Raw genomic sequence first — 21607 nt, forward strand, 5'->3', positions numbered from 1 at the left:
GTCCCTTAAACTGCCTGCTGTTCTTCAGAAAAGTCCTTCAGGTCCCACAGATCATTTGTTTTTGTTTTTCAGCATTGTAAATTTGAACCCTTTCCAACAATGACTGTATAATTTTGAGATCTATATTTTCACACTGAGGACAACTAAAGGATTTATATTTAACTATTACAGGAGGTTCAGAAGGAAAAACAATGCACTAATAGCCAGGGGTGTAAACTTTTGAACAGAATGAAGATGAATGAATGATTTTTCTTATTTTGCCTAAATATCATATTTTTCATTTAGTACTGCTCTTTGGAAGCTACAGAAGATACTTACATGTTTCCCAGAAGACAAAATAAGTTAAATTTACCCTGTTCTTCAAATTCAAAAGTTTTCACCCCCGGCTCTTGATGTATTGTGTTTCCTTCTGAAGCATCAGTGAGCGTTTGAACTTTCTGTAATAGTTGCATATGAGTCCCTCAGTTGTCCTCAGTGTGAAAAGATGGATCTCAAAATCATACAGTCATTGTTGGTAAAGGTTCAAATACACAAAAATGCTGAAAAAACTAAATATTTGTGGGACCTAAAGTATTTTTCTGAAGAATAGCAGGGAGGACAAGCACAGGACTCATGAACAACTATCACTGAACAAAAAAAAAAAAACAGCTGTGGATCATTCAGGTAACAACACAGTTTTAAGAATCAAGTGTATTTATCTCACAAAAAGTCCTAATTGTGTCCTAAATATAATCTCAGAATTCAAGAAAAAATTCAGATAAAAAGTTCCAATTACCTTTTTCATTTTTTATCCTGTGGCAGAGACAAGCTTCCATAGAGGACAGACAAAAATAGCAGACGAATATATGGAGGATATGGAGTGAAGCTGCGTTTGGTGGCTTCGAGGGGGCAGGACTATGGGATTCACTTCACAGACAGACAGAGAAAGTGTGACTCATACAGTCCATCAGATTCTCACATACACACAAAACAGTCAGATCTGTGGGTGATATTTAACATTTCACAACATACAATGGTAGGAGCTAAATGTCCAAAGACACACATATGACAGCACATTTCAATAGGCAACACTAAGACTTGAGAACAAGAGCCATATGGCTGTGATATTATGGCGCATAATGGTATATGGCACAACGGTGTGTGTGTGTGTGTGTTCCAGGGTCTTGACCTCTCTGTGCAAGCAGCTGGTCATGGGTATTTTTGCCACTATCCTACTCAGTATGATGAACAACCGGATACATTAAGCATATCAAAGTCAATCACATATTCATAGGGAAATTCAATTTTTTTCCTCGTCTGTAATACAAAACCCCACTTGAGTCTGCAAAATAAAATAGATTAGATCTTAAATTGAACTGTGCTCACAGATATAACACTGGACAATAGATTTTAGTAAAGCGGAAAGAACTTAAAGATTCATTATAATCTACATTCCCTCCGCATTACCATCAAGTTATAGAAACTAATACCAGAGCTGTTATGCTTCTTACTGTGGAAAAAAAAACATTTAAGTCTGTAAGTCTGCAGTCATATGTAATCTGTCTCTATGGACAACACACCCACACATCACTATACTCGCACCACAATACAGCGTCTCTCATATAAACACAAACTGAGAGGAATGAAGTACACAGTTTGGCAAAACACATTTACTATTACAGCTAATATTTGTAGCAACAGCCAATCATACATTGTATTTAATTTTATGCCAAAAATCATTAGGATATTAAGAAAAGATCATGTTCCATGAAGATAATTTTGTAGATTTTCTACCCTCGGATTCCAGATTTTCAAACAGTTGCATCAATGGAAAGCTTATTTATACAGCTTTCAGATGAAGTAAAAATGACAATTTCTAAAAATTGACCCTCATGACTGGTTTTGTGGTCCAGGGTCACATATGTTAAATTAATTAATCACAGAGAGCTGAATGGGTTTTCCTGGGAGTTCTGAAAAGTGTAACATTAAAAACAAGAATGATAAAACAAACCTCCATCTGCATGTTAGCAATCCTAGCATTCAAAACAATCCAAATGTAACTTTAGTACTCGTCTCAGCCTCAGACGGCACACCTACAGACCGCCCACAGTTTGTTCATGACCATCTGATATTGCACACAAAACTGGCAGGCATTTTCTCGATCTGGCAAGCTCAAATCTGATTGGCTGGCTTCTACACAATTTTACGGCAGTTAGGGTTCACCATACCTTCTGAAAACAAATTTAAGATTACAAAAGACAGAGCGAGGAAAAACTATCCACTGGATTTGTTCTACTTCTTTGTATTCAAAGTTATTTGTGAATCTGAAGAAACATACAATTAATAGCTTACAGACAATAGAAGTATTTGCATATGCACAGCTTTAGTAATGTTAACACTTGTAAGAATCTTTTATATTTTTATTATAAATAACATAACCGTATAGTCACATTTTAGATCTTTTAGAGCTAAACCTTTCTAAAAGTAGCTCAAGATATACCAGACTGATGATAACGGACATGATGCTGATTATGATTATAGCTCTAATTATGTAACTGTGCCCCATAGACTGACAATAACAACTAACTGAATCCATTTAGCATATGCTAATTACATAGACCTTAAAACTCTATACTCCTCAAATCACAAATACAGCCTAGCAGAGATACTGTTTGTCCTTCAAAAGAGGGTATATAAACAGACAATGTGACAAATGCATCATGGGAGTTCAGCAGTCTTTGTCTGCTTCACAATGGCAGTGTATTGTCATTTCCCAAAGATCAACACTCATCCTATAGCCTTGAGACTGTACACTTTTGTGCATATATAATGTCTCTGTTCCCATGTAGGAAGTGCTAGGGCATTCAATGTTTTTTAATGAAGGTGACTGAAAGAACACAATTAATCAAGCTCAGTAATTGAAAAAGTAGACTGTTAAGCATCTGCATTCTAGAAAAAGACCACAGAACATGGCGCAGTTTACTGTGATCTCATGATGAAACGTTGTACGTTTTGTGACATTTTCAATGTGAAATGTCCACTGAGTGGCGCTAAAGAGTGTTCGCTTTTTCCCCTGAAACAAATGAACGTACATATGGTACGTTTTATGTGCCGTTGGTTTTGTCACCTCAGGTCTGACTTGTTCCACTGAGAGGCACTATAACTCTAATGATGTTTTAAAATAACTTACTATCTGCACTACACCTAAACCTACCCGATAGTATGAATAAAAGCGAATGTGATGTAAAAAGGCAATCACAAGCATGCCATTTCAATCGTTCTTGACGGGATTCCGCATCCTTGGTCTGGAAAGCGAAACGTGGAGCTGTAATCATAACTGTGTACAAAAACAATTACAAATGCTCGTTATTTTACTGCCTCTAGTGTTTATTTCTGTTGGAAACTGCAGTGATATGTACTTATTGGTACGTATTTCGCATCTATGTATTCATCATGAGATCAGTTAAGGGGGGCATAACGCACACAGTTTCACCCAATCTTATGTTAATCATAAGTACCTATAGAGTAGTACTGCATCCTTCATATCTCCAAAAAGTCTTCAGTTTTATCATATTTACAAAAGATACTGCTTTACAATTCTCTCGAACAGCCGAGCTCCTGGATGCGCGCCGTGGGCGGAGCTAAAGGACTGACGATAACTTTCGCGCCGATTGCCAACAAAACACAGACATTTGATGCCGTTTCACTTACCATTTGCAGTCGTGAATTATGGCCGGGATTTTTTATAGCTGGGACCGCTCCATCTTTCAGTATCAAATGACGTGCAAATCCAGCATAGAACTGGGCCTTGTTTATAAAACGTTCGTCAACAAACACTTGAAAAAAAAGAAACTGCATCATCCACTGTTTAACTAACGCTGGGTTCTTCGGGAAGCTGTTATCTTTGCCTTACAACCAAAACCACACTTCTTTAGAGACATTCTTCCCAAGTAACACCGTGCCTACACCGCAACAGCTAAAGTCTGTCTACACCGGACGCGACAAAGTGACCGTTCCAAATCATTTAAACTCTGTGTGAGCACATCATAAATAGAACGCGGCAGCAGATTACTGCAAAGACTATAGACGTTTTTCCTGAACACGGAAGTAAGTCCGACTCTTAACTGAAAGAATGCTTTGGATTTCCAGGTCTGCATTGTTTCTAGTCAAATTAGGGTATATTCCGAGCTAATAAACTAATGTTAAACCTATTAAAATGTTTTTAAAAAGCACATGGCTCCATAGCGCCATCACTTGGCAATGTCGCAATGACCGTCAGTTGTCAGTGCCTCACTTTAATGAGTGTAGATGACACGAAGCAGCGGACGTTAGCTACATTAAAAACAGATGGACGCTATTTGAATGGGTTCCTATGGAAACCGGAACAGAAAAGCATTCAATCTGACGTTAGAATTCGTAATGGCGGCGCTCATCGTTTACTCAGGAAAAAGGTCTATAGAATACCCAAGACATATCACTCGTATAGTTTTGAATGGGGAAAATGCAACGCTCATTATGACCGCGAAACCCCGCCTTCTTAATGAAAGAGCCAATCGTTGATTAGTAAAGTCAGCGCGTCACTGCAGCTGCCTTTAGAAGTCCCGGTTGCTATAGAAACAGTCAGCGCTCTAAAGGTGCGTTCACACCGGACGCGAATGAAGCGGCAAGCGCGAGTGATTTACATGTTAAGTCAATGCAAAGACGCGAATAGCCATCCTGCGGCGCGAAATGTGCGAATAGCGCGAATGGCGCGGCGCGCATTGAGCGTTTCAAGCAATTGCCGCGCGGAACGCGCGAGTTCAAAAATCTGAACTTCGGGCGGAATTCCGCACCGCGGTAACCAATCAGGAGCTTGCTCTAGTAGTGACGGAGGCAGAAATCCGAAACAACAATGGCGGACAAAATCACCGTTGCTGTCTGTGGCGTCCGGTGTGAACGCACCATAACGGTGCGTTCACACTACAGCGTCAAATCCACGCTCAGTGCCGCTAGCAACGCTACAACGCCACTGCTTTGGGGAGTGTCTAATTTAGGGCTGAGCACACCTCTGAAAAACAATGTTCACACCCTATTTATGTTCCATTGTCTTCTTTTAACAGCGGTTCGAAAACTAAACTGTAGCATATAATGAAAACATGCAAAGTACATTTACTTTTGCTTGACTTTTTCAATAATATGTGATTTCAGCTCAGTAATCCACCAGTTTCAGAAACACGCGTCATAATCTTGCATTGCCTACTCTTCACAGCGATTGGTTGTCGCCGGCGTTTTGCGCTCGAATTTGCATAAAGTTGAGGAATGCCCAACCTTTTGACGCTCTCAGCCGCTCTCAACGCTTTCTCCGCAACGCTTCCAATCCCAAAATGCACCACGCGACCGTTTACGCGCAACTTCCATGTGAATGAATTGAAAACGCTCGCTTCGCCCCGCTCGCTACGTGCCAGTGTGAACGCACCGTTGCGTCAAATTTGCGCTCAGTGTCGCTGGCAACGCTACAACGCCACTGCTTTGGGGTGTGTCAAATTTAGGGCTGAGCACGCCTCTGAAAAACAATGTTCACACCCTATTTACGTTCCATTGTCTTCTTTTAACGGCGGTTCGCAAACTAAACTGTAGCGTATACTAACAACATGCAAAGTACATTTACTTTTGCGTGACTTTTTCAATAATATGTGATTTCAGCTCAGTAATCCACCAGTTTCGGAAACACGCGTCATAGTCTTTCCTTGCCAACTTCTCACACCGATTGGTTGTCGCCGGCGTTTTGCGCTCGAAATTTGCATAAAGTTGAGGAATGCCCAACCTTTTGACGCTGTCAGCTGCTCTCAACGCTTTCTCCGCAACGCTTCCAATCCCAAAATGCACCACGCGACCGTTTACGCGCAACTTCCATGTGAATGAATTGAAAACGCTCGCTTCGCCCCGCACGCTACGTGCCAGTGTGAACGCACCGTAAGACGTGCACTCGATATTGCGCATGGGCACTGGCTCATCTTGCCTGAAAAATAACCGTTTTTTAACGCTATTGGAGCACAAGGAATCATATTTATGAGGCAGTTCTTGTCGGATTTCTTTGGTGATTTAAAATATGAAATTTAATCGTAAGCTTGGTGAACAGGTTTGGAGAATTTGATGTTTCCCCATTCAAAGCGATAGGAGCTGCACTTGCCTGCCCGAGTAGCGTTTCAAAGATGGCCGCCGAGTGACATGACTTGCCTTAAAGAGACTTTGATTACTGTCGGGGATTTGCCTTGTCGCGCCGCGCCGCATCCAGTATAGACAGCATAATAGGTTCTATTGTATTTTGTCAAGTCGCATCGGGCCGCTCGCGTCCAGTGTAGACACAGTGTATGTCTTCGAATGTCAACGAATGTGGCATTGATGGGCGCGCTCTTGCTCTGGTCTATGTGTGCACAGGCGTGCTCTTTCAGGAGAAATGCCCATACAAGGAGTTCCACCCTTCAGAACGTCACAATGAGCCATGATAAAAATAAAAATAAAAATAAAAACTTTCGGAAACTTGTAAGAAACCCGGAAGTGTGTATTCGGCACAGAAATAACTCTGTTATACGTCCAAATCGTTTTTTGAAACTTTGGCCATGTTTAGCATGATAATCCAACTCTTTAACAGTGTAAATAATTTAACATGCATGAAACAGCATTGGACAGGTTTCTTTCTTACAGTGAACTATTTTCAGTAAGAAACTGCATTAAAATGAGGTTCAATATCAAATTACCAGATGCCTCAATCGTGACAGAAAAAGAAATCTTCAATTAGACAGCTATATTGCAGATGAAACCTGTACATAAGGTTAAGAGAACATCAGGATGGAAAAGAAGCTGCAAAGATTGTGTTTTGGTGTCCTTTGGGGGTCAATTTGGTCTTTATGCATACTTCTTTACAATACTCCCATTTCATATCCAGGCAGCAGGCAATAAATCAAGCAAGCAGTCTATATTCAATTTATATTACCATTTAAAATCACCAAGATTAAAAAGTATGAGGTATATATAGTGACTGACATCCCATGGGTGAATTTTTATTGCCATCCTGGCTGACCTGAACGATCCCAATAACTATCTGAGTGCCTCTGTAATTAAAATTGATAGAGCTCATAGAGCCTTCATCATGGTACTTGTCAGTCCAGCTGAAAATTACATATGAAAGACATCATCCTTTATATTTGTGTGTATGAGCTGAAGGTTAGAGAGAAGAGGACAGAGAGTCATTAGGCACTACGTACAGACTTCATTAAGGCACAGTCACGCTGATTAAGAGAGAGAGAGAAAGAAAGAGAGAGAAGAGAGAACGTATACAGGATTCATCATGAAATAGATCCACTCTAACATTGAAAACATGCTTCAGCAACATCATACCAATTACTTCATCCTCACTGTAATTTTCCCTACATGGTCCATTTAGGGTTTAAGAGACTAAAGCAATAAAGAAGTCTTATTACCAGTAGTTCAGTGAAGCCACAGATAAAGCCGTGCTATTAGAACAGTGTTGTGGCAGATGTAAGCTTGACTGAGATCTATCAACACGCTTTCTGACTAAAGCACAGTAACACACAACTTTTAAATTCTCACAGATGAGTGCACAAACTGTGCAAGGAAAAAATTAAAGAATGAATGGCTGACACTGCAGCTAACAAAGAAAGGACAAAAAATGTTCTTGGCTCTAAAACCTTTCTGTTTACTAGAAGTGTATTTTTCCCTTTGATATAACTTGTTCAGCATCACTGAATTAATATTTTACAGAATACTAGAAATCACATTCTCCAAAGTGGTCTTTATAACCCTCAAGCTCTGTTTTTCTGCCCTTTACACACTGTAACTTCATTGTGCAGGATTTACTTTGAAACCATTTTTACTCTAAAATTGCTATCAAAAACAAAATTAATTTAAACATGATATCTTTAAAAGGTTAGTTCGCCCAAAAATGAAAATTCTGTCATTAATTAAACCAGTAAGGCCTTCATTCATCTTTGGAACACAAATATGAATTTTTGCTTAGACATCATGCTTTATTTCAGAAACATATTTCCATTAGGCCTATCAGTTCTCTTTAGTCCTTTGAATCTATATCCGTAAGCCTTTCCTGTCACAAACAGCAGATAATACCTGCTCACTTCTAAAACAACAGGCATAGTTTGTTCTGATATTATTCAATTTTATGTGACTGCTGACAACAAAAGTCTAGTGCTCTTGTAAATTTGTATTTTTTTAACCCTTATTGACAGCAGATAGATCAGGTTAATCATCTGTTGTTTAATGGCTCTAAGGAAGGTCTTAAACACACAATCTGTCCGTCTTACAAGCTTATCAGCGAGGCATCATCACTTCTGTGTTCCAAGCTAATTTAGTTCTCACCCACCGTACTATTCTCTCTTTGCATTCTTCTGTGATCTCATACACTGCACTGTGTAATGATGAAATGACTGAAATCTACAGACATGAATTCCCTCAGGCTGGTATGACCTGGCAGACACAGGAATTCATTCTCAGTCAAAGCCAATAGTGATACAAATTTAGACTGATGAACACATCCGAGGTTTAATCAGTCTATAGTTGTAGTTGTGGGGTTTATTAAAAGGTTAGTTTACCCAAAAATGAAAAATCTGTCATTAATTACTCACCCTCATGTCGTTCCAAACCTGTAAAACCTTCATTCATCTTCGGAACACAAATTAAGATATTTTTGACTAAATTGTAAATTGTTACTAATATGTACCATTTAGGTCCTAACATGTACATTTTAGGTTTTAACATGTACCTTTAAGGTACTTATATTAACCTTTAGGGGTAATTAAGGTACAGAGGATTCTGAGAGTTTATAGAAACGCAACTGATAAGTTCAAGGTCCAGAAAGGTAGTAAGGACATTGTTTTAAATAGTCCATGTGACATCAGTGGTTAAACCATAATGTTATTTAGCTAAAAGAATACTTTTGCACACAAAGAAAACAAAAATAACAACTTCATTCAACACTTTCTTCTCTTCCATGTCAGTCTTCAATGTACATTCTTTAAAGCACCACAAGACGTGTGTGATGCTGCTGACGCAGGAGCCGATATTCTGATGTAGAACCACAAGGCCACTCATGTCACGTGGAATATTTTAACAATAACCTTACTAAATCTCTGGGCCTTGGTAATTGTGTTGCTGTCTATGCAGGGTCAGAAAGTTGTCATATTTCATCTAAAATATCTTAATTTGATGGTGAAGGTGGCTAATGACAGAATTTTTATTTTTGGGTGAACTATCCTTTTAAAGTAATAGTTCTTCCAGAAATTAAACCTTTGTCATAATTTTCCCAATTTTGTTGTTTTTTTTCTTTTGTGAAATATGGAGATCATAAGCAGAATATCTGAGCTGCTTTCCATTCAATGCAGATTTAAGAGTTGCCGTCTAGTGAAGATTATCAGTAAATAACGGCTTAAATTTCAGTATGTTTCTCACACAAAGCTATCGTATAGCTTCAGACTTGGACTCGGCCTAAAGTGCATACATCAATGGACTACTTTTATAATACTTTTATGGTGCTTTATGGGATATTTTGGAGCTTGGCGGTTGTACAGTTACATTTGAAAAATGAAAAATATGCCATTGCATATTGTAGTAGTTTGTTATTCAACACAGTTCAGAAATGTGACGTTAAATGTAAAAGCAAAGATAATGTTTAGAAGTGTATAAATGCATCAGCTTCAATATGAAAATTCTCTGTACTGATTACAGAATTGCACTTATTCAATGGGTCCACTTATTGTCTGAAGCCCACTGGTGAGTACAAAAGCACCTGTTGTGTATTCCACATGTGTCACATTTCTAAGCCAAAATACAATACTTGAGCTCATGAATGTAAATGACTCAGCTGGTCAAATCCGCTCTGATATGGTGCTCACAGACAACCACTTAAATCACACACAAAATTAAAATTTATCAAAACACAAGTAGAACCTCTGTCCAGACAGACAGAAATCTCATATAGAAATCTTTCTTCCTCTTATTTGATCATCCAGTCACAGTGATACTGAACATGGATTATGTCTGCTTTTATTACAATTGTTCAATTCGGTACAAAGCAAAGATAACATTTTCTGTTTCAGATACAGATACTGACTTACACTTACTCAACAGTCGACTTATTGTCTGCACAGATCAAAGCATCTGATTTATCACAATTCTCCACACTCTGTTTCAACTACAGATGTCGATTCTAGAATTACATAATGCCCTAATAATCATCATCTTAGGCTGTTTATTTGTTACCTTATGCATCAATATTCAAGTGTCACAGCTTCAGAGCATCAACCCAATCCTACGTCCAGCATAAATAAAAACACTTTAGACATTTGTTTTTCATGGAAGAAAGAAAATAATACAACATTTGGGGTGAGTAAATGATGTCTACATTTTTAATTACAGGTAACTAGTCCTTCAAAAACACTTCTAGAGGAGCAATATGACATATGCAGGTCTAAGGCCAATGCATAAAATCACATTCTGCATGCTGCACATGAACTCTCCGCCTGCGCTGTCCCTCCAGATTCTGATGAGGTCTCCCAGGAAACAAAGGAAGAAATCCTCATTGGGAGTGGAAAGAAAAAAAGACCACAAGTAAGCCTCTAATAAGTTGGGCTAATAGAAGTAGAGAAACTAAAGTCTTGGTGCTGAAAAGAGCAAAACCACCAATGGCATGCCAGTAATTAGTACTGATATTTGAAAGAACACTGGAATTGGAAAACTGGATTTGGAAAGGCTTTAAGAAAATGTGAATGGAAAACACTTTTTGTCCACTCTGCCACATGTTTGCAAGCCAAATCTGACTCATTGTAAAACAGAAACATTCAGAAACAACTAGGGAATATTGATTCAGACAGACAAGACATGTGCTAACAATTTTGCCCATGCAATAGGAGGGACCAAATTAACTGTCTGTTAAGTATATGAACCATGAATGAATGCCTATTTCATGAAGTAAGCCTTCAGGAGGACGTGACAAAGAAATATTGCAGACATGCTATGTATCTTAATAGCAACTTGTTTTTACACTCTACTCCCAATTTACATGCAAAGCAAGACATTTTTATTAACCACTTGCCAGGGACAACTTTCAATAAATGGCTCATCCATCTTTTGCGCTTGGACACATAAATAACATATGGTTATTTAATTTCCACAACGCAAAAATGAAGAACAGCACCACATTTACAAGTCAAGTATTGATACGTTTTAGAAAGCCATGATCTGGTATGAGTAGATTATATATAATCTCTAATTGATTACAGATTCCTCTTAAAACGTAAAATTGGAAAACCTAACGGCTTTGGAAAACAAGAAAATGATGACTCAGGAGAGAAGCGCACATGGTGGTGGCGTCTCTGGACTGCCTTGGAAATGTCAATGAGCCATGTGTCTTTCATTTTATCAGATTTGCTAATAGCATGAAGGCAAGGGAACAACATGCACACACTCTGAGTTAAATGAGACTGTTAGCAATCGTTCTATAATTGCTCCCTTGGATCTATCTTTATTCTAAATGTCCCTCTGGGAATCAATACAGCCTGTATGTCTGTCTATCTATGTATCTCACTTTCTCAAATGCAGTATCTTAGTTTTCTGTGTCAGTTTCCCCTCCTCTCTCTCTGTCTTAACTAAACACAGCTATCAGCAGGCAAACAGATGGATGGTTCCTGACAACGCTGCAAACACAAACAACAGCAGAGACTGCTGCTAAATTCCAGATAGATGACTATATCTCCTCATATTTACACAAAAGAGATTTGTCATCAGAAGTGCAGAGGGCAAAATAAATGAATCAAGATGGTCGCACTCCCCAGAGAAAGTGAGGCAGAACAAAAGAGAGATCGGAAAACACAAAGAGCACCCATTCAGCACATTAAAAGGTTCTGATGCTGGAATTACGTCAGGAGTCTAGTATCGTTGTCCAGGAGTAAAGCCTGTGGAATAATGATGGATTTTTCTTTCTTTGTTTTGTGTCTATTCTACACATCACTTAAAGCACAGGAAGTACTTGCCTCTCTCCAAAGGTTGGGCTATAACCAAACACATGTAGAAGGCCTATTAATTATAAACCTATGTTTACACATACAGCAATATCTTACAGCATGACATGCTGATATCTTTCTTCCTCTTGTTTGCCCATTTAATTAAACTGATATCAAACATGGATTCTGTGTGCTCCTATTACAACAGCAGATTTGTGCACACATGTCTTTGGCATCTGCAATATTTTCATGTAGGTCAGTAAGGTGAATTTATAGAAAAACATGTCACAGGTGGAAGACAATTTCAAGAAGGCTTCCCATAAAGACTCTCGCATTACCACACTCTCACAATAGAGAATGCTTGCAACATGTCGTCAGTTCCTTCTGGTGTCATCTTTCCCACATGGCACTGTGGTCGATCTATTTTGAACAATCCCTAAATGCCAAAGTAACTGTTGTGAATGGAAATCTGGAGAAGACATGAAATAAAAAGGCAGAGATCTTCAAGAATGGCTGTGCTTTTGGTAAAATCCTAATGCAGTCTGTCAGCAAACCTGGCAAAAGAATATATTCAGCTGTATCACAACGCTTGTTGATCTCTGTGCATCTATTCTATCCATTGTGTGTCTGTCAGTTGCAGTGTTATTTTAGTGTAACTTATACACCATTATAGTTTTTGGCATTATTTTTGACTTTTTAAAGTTTTAGTCATTTTGTTGTTTTTGTTTTTAATGTCTATATAGATTTTCCCCACTTAATGACATTTTTATATGGTTTTAGTTTGAGTTAACAATAGTAACCCTGGTAATTGAGGTTACAGCTCTCCTCACTGTAGAACATCTGACATAGCAGCCAGGACCTGCATAATTCACACAGCTACTGCTTGAGGACCTTAAGTAATTAAAAGACGCAACAAGAGCACAGTCCACAAATACTTACAGCTCCAATAAACACAAACATGATCATGCATGCCAATTCCATGTCTCTCAAAATTACTTTTTTGTTGACATTTTTCTGCATGTTTCAGGAAAGCACAGCAGATGTGGTTAAGAGGAAAAGTATTTCATAACTGAAACTGGGCGTTGGTTTAGCATTCCTGTAAAACGTAACTAAATGCAAAGTGTACCGCGAGTGGTACAGTGGAACGCTAACAGGTTAATAGTGTTGTAAAACTTTCAGATACAAAACATTATTGTTATTTATAGTTATAACATGAGATTCCCATAGCAAAGATAATAATCACAAATTAAAACTTTGTAATACTTATTTGTGACCCTGGACCACAAAACCAGTCATAAGGTTAAATTTTACAAAACTGAGATATATACATCATATGAAAGCTCAATAAATAAGCTTTCTATTGATGTATAGTTTGTTAGGATAGGACAATATTTGGCCGAGATACATCTATTTGAAAATCTGAAATCTAAGGGTGCAAAAAATCAAAATACTGAGAAAATCACCTTTAAAGTTGTCCAAATTAAGTTCTTAGCAATGCATATTACTAATCAAAAATTACATTTTGATAGGTTTACAGTAGGAATTTTACAAAAAATCTTCATGGAACATGATCTTTACTTAATTTCCTAATGATTTTTGACATAAAAGAAAAATCAATAATTTTGACCCATACAATGTATTTTTGGCTATTGCTACAAATATACCCCAGCGACTTAAGACTGGTTTTGTGGTCCAGGGTCACATTTTTAAATGTATCTTCTATAGATCAGTGAGTTTAAATAAAGACTTTAGTTTACAGTTCACATACACCTTGCAGAATCTGCAAAATGTTATTTATTTTAGCAAAATAAGAGGGATCATACAAAATGCATTTTATTTTTTATTTAGTACTGACCTGAATAACATATTTCACATAAAAGACATTTACATATAGTCCACAAGAGAAAATAATAGTTGAATTTATAAAAATGACTTCGTTCATAAGTTTACATACACTTCAATTCTTAACACAGTGCTGTTACCTGAATGATCCACAGCTGTGTTTTTTTGTTGTTGTTTAGTGATAGTTCATGAGTCCTTTGTTTGTCCTGAACAGTTAAATTGCCCGCTGTTCTTCAGAAAAATCCACAGATTCTTTGGGTTTTCAACATTTTTGTGTATCTGAACCCTTTTGAGATTGATTTTGAGATCTATCTTTTCACACTGAGGACAACTGAGGGACTCATATGCAACTATACAGAAGGATCAAATGTTCACTGCTTCAGATGGAAACACAATGCATTAAGAGCCGGGGGTGAAAACTTTTTGAATTTGGAGATCAGGGTAAATTTAACTTATTTTGTCTTTTGGGAAACATGTAAGTATCTTCTATAGCTTCTGAAGGGCAGTACTAAACAAAAAAAAAATGATATTTAGGCTAAATGAAAAAATGCACACATCTTCATTCTGTTCAAAAGTTTAAACCCCTGGCTCTTAATGCATCATGTTTGCTTCTGAAGCATCAGTGAGCGTTTGAACCTTCATTAATAGTTGCATATGAGTCCCTCAATTGTCCTCAGTGTGAAATACTGAAAAACCAAAGATTTGTAGGATCTGAAGGATTTTTCTGAAGAACAGCAGGCAGTTTAACTGTTCAGGACAAACCAGGGACTCATGAACAACTATCACTAAACAAAAAAAAAAACAGCTGTGGATCATTCAGGTTTTTATAAATTCAACTATTATTTTCTCTTGTGGACTATATGTAAATGTCTTTTATGTGAAATATCTAATTTAGGTCAGTACTACAAAAATAACATGCATTTTGTATGATCCCTCTTATTTTGCAGATTCTGCAGGTGTATGTAAACTTTTGACACACATGTAACTCTTCTTGAGATTACAAGTCTCAAAATGTTCTCATCAAATTGATCTAAAACCTAAAACTATAGCCTACTATCTACATTTTTACACTCTTACTCTATGTTAAGAATTTTAGATAAAATATCTGGAAAAAGAAGATCTGAGCAATAATCTCCCATTCCTAAACTTTTGTCATTAGCTTAAGGCAAATAAAGCCGAGTACAGAACCGTGACCTGAAAGCACACCACACTTCAACAGATATTAAAATATTCAGGGCGCTCGTGTTTTGTGTAAACAGCTCAAGAGTTGTTTTGGCAGCTTTGTAAACGAGAGATGTCTCCTCCAGATACAATTCACCGAACTACCATCACACAGACAAGCGCGCGTTTGTTCAGAGCGCATCCAAGCTGTTCGCGCTCGGTCGTTTGATAGCTTTTGTTATAACTTTATTTCATTGTATCGCTTATATGAATCAGCAAGCCCAAGTAAACACAGTCAAACTTCAAATTGTGCGTATACTAACAAGGACTTGCAGTGAACTTGTGTTTGCTAGAAGCGTGCAGGTGCATAATACACCAGGTATAGGTGCGTTTCGGCATCAGCTGTCATTCTGGCTCACATTACACGCAGGATGGTTTGGCAAACACTGAACCTAAACCTCTCGATACACAGCAGATGTGTTTTGTGTGATGATGAAAGCTGGTCGTTAAGCATCTACCTGCGGTCCAGACACCCGCCTTTCAGTTTATGATGCTTTATTACCTGTTTCCCATCCGAAATAATTTTTTTGAGCATCTACATATCTTATGACAGGATAAACAACTCAACGTTTAATCCAATGACATTTCGAGACAATTATAACAGAGAACAGGGGAAATGGGGTACTCACGCTGCTATTTTCACCCGTCCAGTGAACCATTGCCTGGTTGTGGGTGGCATCCCCTTTAAGGACGAAAGAGCTGCTGAGTAGAGAGACTTTCTCCGGAGTCGATGCCCTCCGGACTCGGGGAACTCCCATGGCCGGTCCGCCCGGGTCCCCGCTGTAATCTCCGCGGCTGTGCGCTGAGATAAGCGCTTCATCTCTGCCAGGGACATGCCCACCGCGGCTGTCAAGCTCTCGGTCCCGTACGCTTCTCTGGTTTATAACGCCGGTGTGACATAAAATCGGTCCGAACAGTGACATCCAAGCGCAAGCGAAAAACACAGCTGGGTACAGGTGCGCCAAAACTGCCATGATGAGCGCCTTCATTTAACACTGTCAAAGCGAGTGCGATGCAAGCGAAAGATGGAAAGCTCTAATGTAAGAGAGAGCGAGGGAGGGAGAGAAAGAGAGAAAGGGAGAGAGAGAGAGGGGAAGAGGGTGGGGAAGCAGAGCTACAAACCGAGCGCGCTCATGTGCTGTATAGTAGACAGCCGAGACCGGGAAGAAGAACAGCCGTATTCGCCTGCCACCTAGTGGTGCTACTAGTCAAGTGTTTGATTTTTTAGTAAACCTATATTAGTAAAGCTGTTTGTACTTACAGGCGTCTAATGATGTAAAAAGTACTTCATTAATTTATCAACTTGGCTTGGCTGGTGTAAAATAATCACATTACCATAGGCGACCATGGATCACAAAACCAGACATAAGGGTCAATGTTTCATTATATGAAAGTGGAATAAACAAGCTTTCCATTGACGTATGGTTTGGTGAAATAGGACAATATTTGGCCGAGATACAACTATTTGAGGTGTTAGCAGCAGATCCTTTAAGTCTTGTAAGTTGCGAGGTGGGGCCTCTATTGATCAAACTTGTTTGTTCAGCACATCCCACAGATGCTCAATTGGATTGGGATCTGAGGAATTTGGAGGCCAAGTCAACACATCAAACTCGTTGTGCTCCTCAAACCATTCCTGAACCATTTTTGCTTTGTGGTAGGACGCATTATCCTGCTAAAAGAGGCCACAGCCACCAGGGAATACCGTTTCCATGAAAGGGTGTACATGGTCTGCAGCAATGCTTAGGTAGGTGGTACATGTCAACATCCACATGGATGGCAGGACCTAAGGTTTCCCAGCAGAACATTGTCCAAAGCATCCTACTGCCTCCGCCGGCTTGCCTTTTTCCCATAGTGCATCCTGGTGCCATGTGTTCCCCAGTTAAGCGACACACACGTACCCGGCCATCCTTGTGGTGTAAAAGAAAACTTGATTCATCAGACTAGGCCACATTCTTCCATTGCTCTGTGGACCAGTTCTGATGCTCAAGTGCCTACTGTTGGCACTTTTGGCAGTGGACAGGGGTCTGCATGGGCACTCTGATTGGTCTGCGGCTATGCAGCCCCATATGCAACAAACTGTGATGCACTGTGTATTCTGACCTTTGCGTCAGAACCAGCATTAACTTCTTGAGCAATCTGAGCTACAGTAGCTCGCCTATTAGATCAGACCAAATGGGCCAGCCTTTGCTCCTCACATGCATCAATGAGCCTTGGCCGCCCATGACCCAGTCGCCAGTTCACAACTGTTCCTTCCTTGGACCACTTTTGATAGATACTGACCACTGCAGACCGGAGCTGCAGTTTTGGAGATGCTGTGTGACCCAGTCGTCTAGCCATCACAACTTGGTTCTTGTCAAACTCACTCAAATCCTTACGCTTGCCCATTTTCTTGCTTCTAACCAGGCTTGTGCACAATTCAGAATTTAATTGAGAATGACTCCTAAATTCCAATTCAATTCTTGAATTTGAATTGAATTTGAATTGATGTCAAAAACAGGATCTAGAATTACAATTCGAATTTGAATTAAAGGAAACAGAATTGCAATTCAATACAAATTCAAAGAAATTCATATACATAAGTGAAGTGTTTAACAATGAAGCTTTACAATATATGTCAGATATGATTTCATTACATATTCTATAAATGATATTAGTTTGAACTACTTGTACAGATCACATTGTGTTATTTGATTACTTTCAAATGAAAATAACATTTTGAACAAAACTAATCAAACATTGAGGGAGTAATTTATTTCAAGAATTTGAGCATTATCTATATGTTGGAACAAAATGTATGCAGGGTTGAGGAGTGACTAGTTATGTGTAATGAAATTATGCTATTAAATTACAAAATTAATGTAATGGTATGTGAGATTCAACACATTCTTTCTGTTCTATGACTGTGTGGAATGTCTTTGAATTGCCATGAATTTAATTCCACTTCCTGTCATTCCAACTCCAATTCAAATTCAACTTCCTGTGGGGCGGAGTCAATTCAATTCAAATTCCAACTCATGAATTGAATGGCGGCCAATTCTGAAATTCTGAATTGTGCACAAGCCTGCTTCTAACACATCAACTTTAAGGACAAAATGTTCACTTGCTGCCAAATATATCCCACCCACTAACAGGTACCGTGATGAAGAGACAATCAGTGGTATTTACTTCATCTGTCAGTGGTCATAATGTTATGCCTGATCGGTGTATATCATATGTGACCCTGGACCACAAAACCACGGGTAAGCAGCACGGGTAGATTTGTAGCAATAGCCAATAATACATTGTATGAAGATTATCGACTTTTCTTTCATGCCAAAAATATTAGGATATTAAAGGAACACTCCACTTTTTTTGGAAATAGGCTCATTCTCCAACTTAATAAATTGATTTTTACCATTTTGAAATCCATTCAGTCGTTCTCCTGTTCTGGCGATATCACGTTTAGCATAGCTTAGCATAGATCATTGAATCCTATTAGACCAATAGCATCGCGTTCAAAAATGACCAACGAGTTTCCATATTTGTTGTATTTAAAACTTGACTCTTCTGTAGTTATATTGTGTACTAAGACTGGTGGAAATGCAAAGCTGCGAGTTTCTAGGCTGATAAGATTAGGAACTACACTTCCATTCCGGCGTAATAGTCAAGGAAGTTTGCTGCCGTAATATGGCCGAAGCAGGCGGAGTATTATCAGAAATGAGTTCCCAGCTAGTTTAGCATTTGCACATGTGCTGCGTGGTATTACTGCTCCTGCTTCGGCCATATTACGGCAGCAAACGTCCTTGACTATTACGCCGGAATGGAAGTGTAGTTCCTAATCTTATCAGCCTAGAAAATTGAAGCTTTGCATTTCCACCGGTCTCAGTACACGATATAACTACAGAAGAGTCAAGTTTTAAATAGAACAAATATGGAAACTCGTTGGTCATTTTTGAACGTGATGCTATTGGTCTAATAGGATTCAATGATCTATGCTAAGCTATGCTAAAAGTGATATCGCCAGAACAGGAGAACGGCTGAATGGATTTCAAAACGGTAAAACTCAACTTATTAACTCGGGGGGAGTTGGAGAATGAGCCTATTTCCAAAAAAAGTGGAGTGTTCCTTTAAGTAAAGATCACATTCCATAAAGATATTTTGTAAATTTCCCACCATAAATATATGAAAACTTAATTTTATTAGTAATATGCATATTATTACAAAGAACTTCATTTGGACAACTTTAAAGACGATTTTCTCAATATTTTGACTTTTTTGAACCCTTAGATTCAAGATTTTCAAATAGTTGTATATCGGTCAAATATTGTCCTATCCTAACAAACCAAATATCAATGGAAAGCTTATTCAGCTTATTTATTCAGCTTTCAGGTAATGTATAATTCTTAATTCAAAAAATTGGCCCGTATGACTGGTTTTGTGGTCCAGGGTCACATATTTATATACACAGGCCAACTCAACTCAAATCAACCTCAAATGAATAATTTTAGAAGATGAAGCAGGAAATAAGATGTACATCTAAGTATTTTACATCAGTTTAGTGAGCTGATTTGGCTTTCCAAATATTCTAATAAATAACTTTTTATTTAAATTCTCCCTCAAAAAAACACCAGTCCGTAAAAAACTAATTTGAATGCTCATTTGACAGCCCTAACTGCCTGTACTAACAGATTTAACCTACACAAAAACATAAGAAAACATAAATTTCACCAAAAAATGACACTGTATGATACATACAGTGTGATCTGTACTGAAATGTAAACTTTTTAGAAAAAAGAAAAATAAGCATGAAGGTCCACCCCTGAAAATATAAATAAATTAATGAGATGTCCAAATTCATATGAATACTAATTTGCCAAAACTTCAAATATTAAACAGAATTACTTTAAGACTGTGTTAAGCCTGCAGTTGATTTAACAGCTTTAAGTCATGTGTATAAGTCTTGTGGAGTTAGAATATTACATATGTTCAGAGTTTTAAAATTATTATAAGATGCTCATACATTTATACATTTGCTATAAAAATTATGTTCAAACGTTTTTGAAAGAATTCTCTTCTCTTGCTCACCAAGGCTATTTACTTGATAAATATACAGTACAAACAGTTATATTGTATATATATATATAAAAAAAAAACACAATTTAAAACAACGTTTTGTATTTTAAAAAGTTATTTATTCTTGTGCTATTACTCCAGTCTGAATTTATTATCCTGATCTTCAAACAGAAGGGACTGGTTGTGTATTCTGAATGACACCAGTCCACAATCTGATTTGTGATGCAGCCTGAAACTAAGCCACACCATGTTCGTTCATCTGGCCAGAGTACAACTGGCCCTCCGACTCAGCCAAGTTGTTTTTTTTTTTTTTTGCTGGCCATTTTTGTCATCGATGGAGGTCGCATTCTTGGCCACTGCTGCCTCTGGCTGGCTTATTTGGGGACACTTAATATTCAGCAATATTACTGAATTGACCATACAGACACTGTTGGATGAGATCAGAACTAAACTGGATGATGCCATATAGAAAGCTGCTTTATTGAACTACTTTCATAATTGATGGTCTTTGCAATGAACAGAAATGAATCAACACTAAAGTGACCTCAGGTGATTGATGACACTAGTTTGTTAGAGCTGCTTTAAAGCAGAATTGATTTCTGAATTTCTCTCATTAAACCATTATTTTTCCTGTAAACCTGCTTTTAAAACAACACCCCAAAAAAGTTTCCAAGTTTTGGTTGACTTAACTGGATGGACACTTAATTTTTTTAAGCTTTTTTTTTTTTACAGTGAATCTTTACAGAATAAATTAATATACAAATAAAAGGTGACTTGACTTGACAGCTGTGCTGCTAAATATTTTTGCAGAAAATGTTAAGATTTTTTTTCAGGATGCTTTGATAAATGAAAAATCAAAAGAAGAGCATTTATTTGAAATCTTTTGTAACATCATAAATGTCTTCACTGTGACTTTTTATTTAGCATCCCTGGTGAATACAAGTATTCAAATCTAAAAAAAAAAAAAAAAAAAAAATCTTGAACTTTGGTCAGTAACAGAGTTTTTCATACTTTTTTTCTTAAAAAAGTAGGGAGGTGAAACCGCATTTGCTCTGCTTCCCTCATATGGCCTTCAGTCTGCTTGAAAACAAACCTTGATGCTTTGGCTTCTTTTCTGGTAATATTTGCATCGTCATTTATATCATACTGTATATGTGACCCTGGACCACAAAACCAGTCATAAGTAGCACAGGTATATTTGTAGCAATAGACAACAATACATTGTATGGGTCAAAATTGTCAATTTTTCTTTTATTCCAAAAATCATTAGGATATTAAGTTAAGATCATGTTCCATTAAGATATTTTGTAAATTTCCAACTGTAAATATATACAAAAATTTTTTAGTAATATGCATTGCTAAGAACTTCATTTGGACAACTTTAAAGGTGGTTTTCTCAAAGTTTAGTTTTTTTAACCCTCAGATTCCAAATTTTTAAATAGTTGTATCTCTGCCTTTTTATGCCCTATCCTAACAAACCATACATCAATAGAGAGGTTTTT

The 21607-nt window shown here is 37.8% G+C and overlaps 1 protein-coding gene across 1 annotated transcript in view; it reads right to left on the reverse strand.

Moving 5' to 3' along the window:
* The window catches only part of sorcs2 (sortilin-related VPS10 domain containing receptor 2), a 243095-nt gene extending 227088 nt beyond the window's left edge, over nucleotides 1-16007 (reverse strand). Inside the window, exon 1 of the mRNA XM_073837000.1 lies at nucleotides 15683-16007. Within this exon, the coding sequence (XP_073693101.1) occupies nucleotides 15683-15976 (294 nt within the window). The 5' untranslated portion in view covers nucleotides 15977-16007. The remainder of the gene's footprint in view (nucleotides 1-15682) is intronic.
* Between the last annotated feature and the right edge of the window lie 5600 nt (nucleotides 16008-21607).

Source organism: Garra rufa, chromosome 3, assembly GCF_049309525.1.
Source record: "Garra rufa chromosome 3, GarRuf1.0, whole genome shotgun sequence".
Classification (NCBI taxonomy): Eukaryota; Metazoa; Chordata; class Actinopteri; order Cypriniformes; family Cyprinidae; genus Garra; species Garra rufa.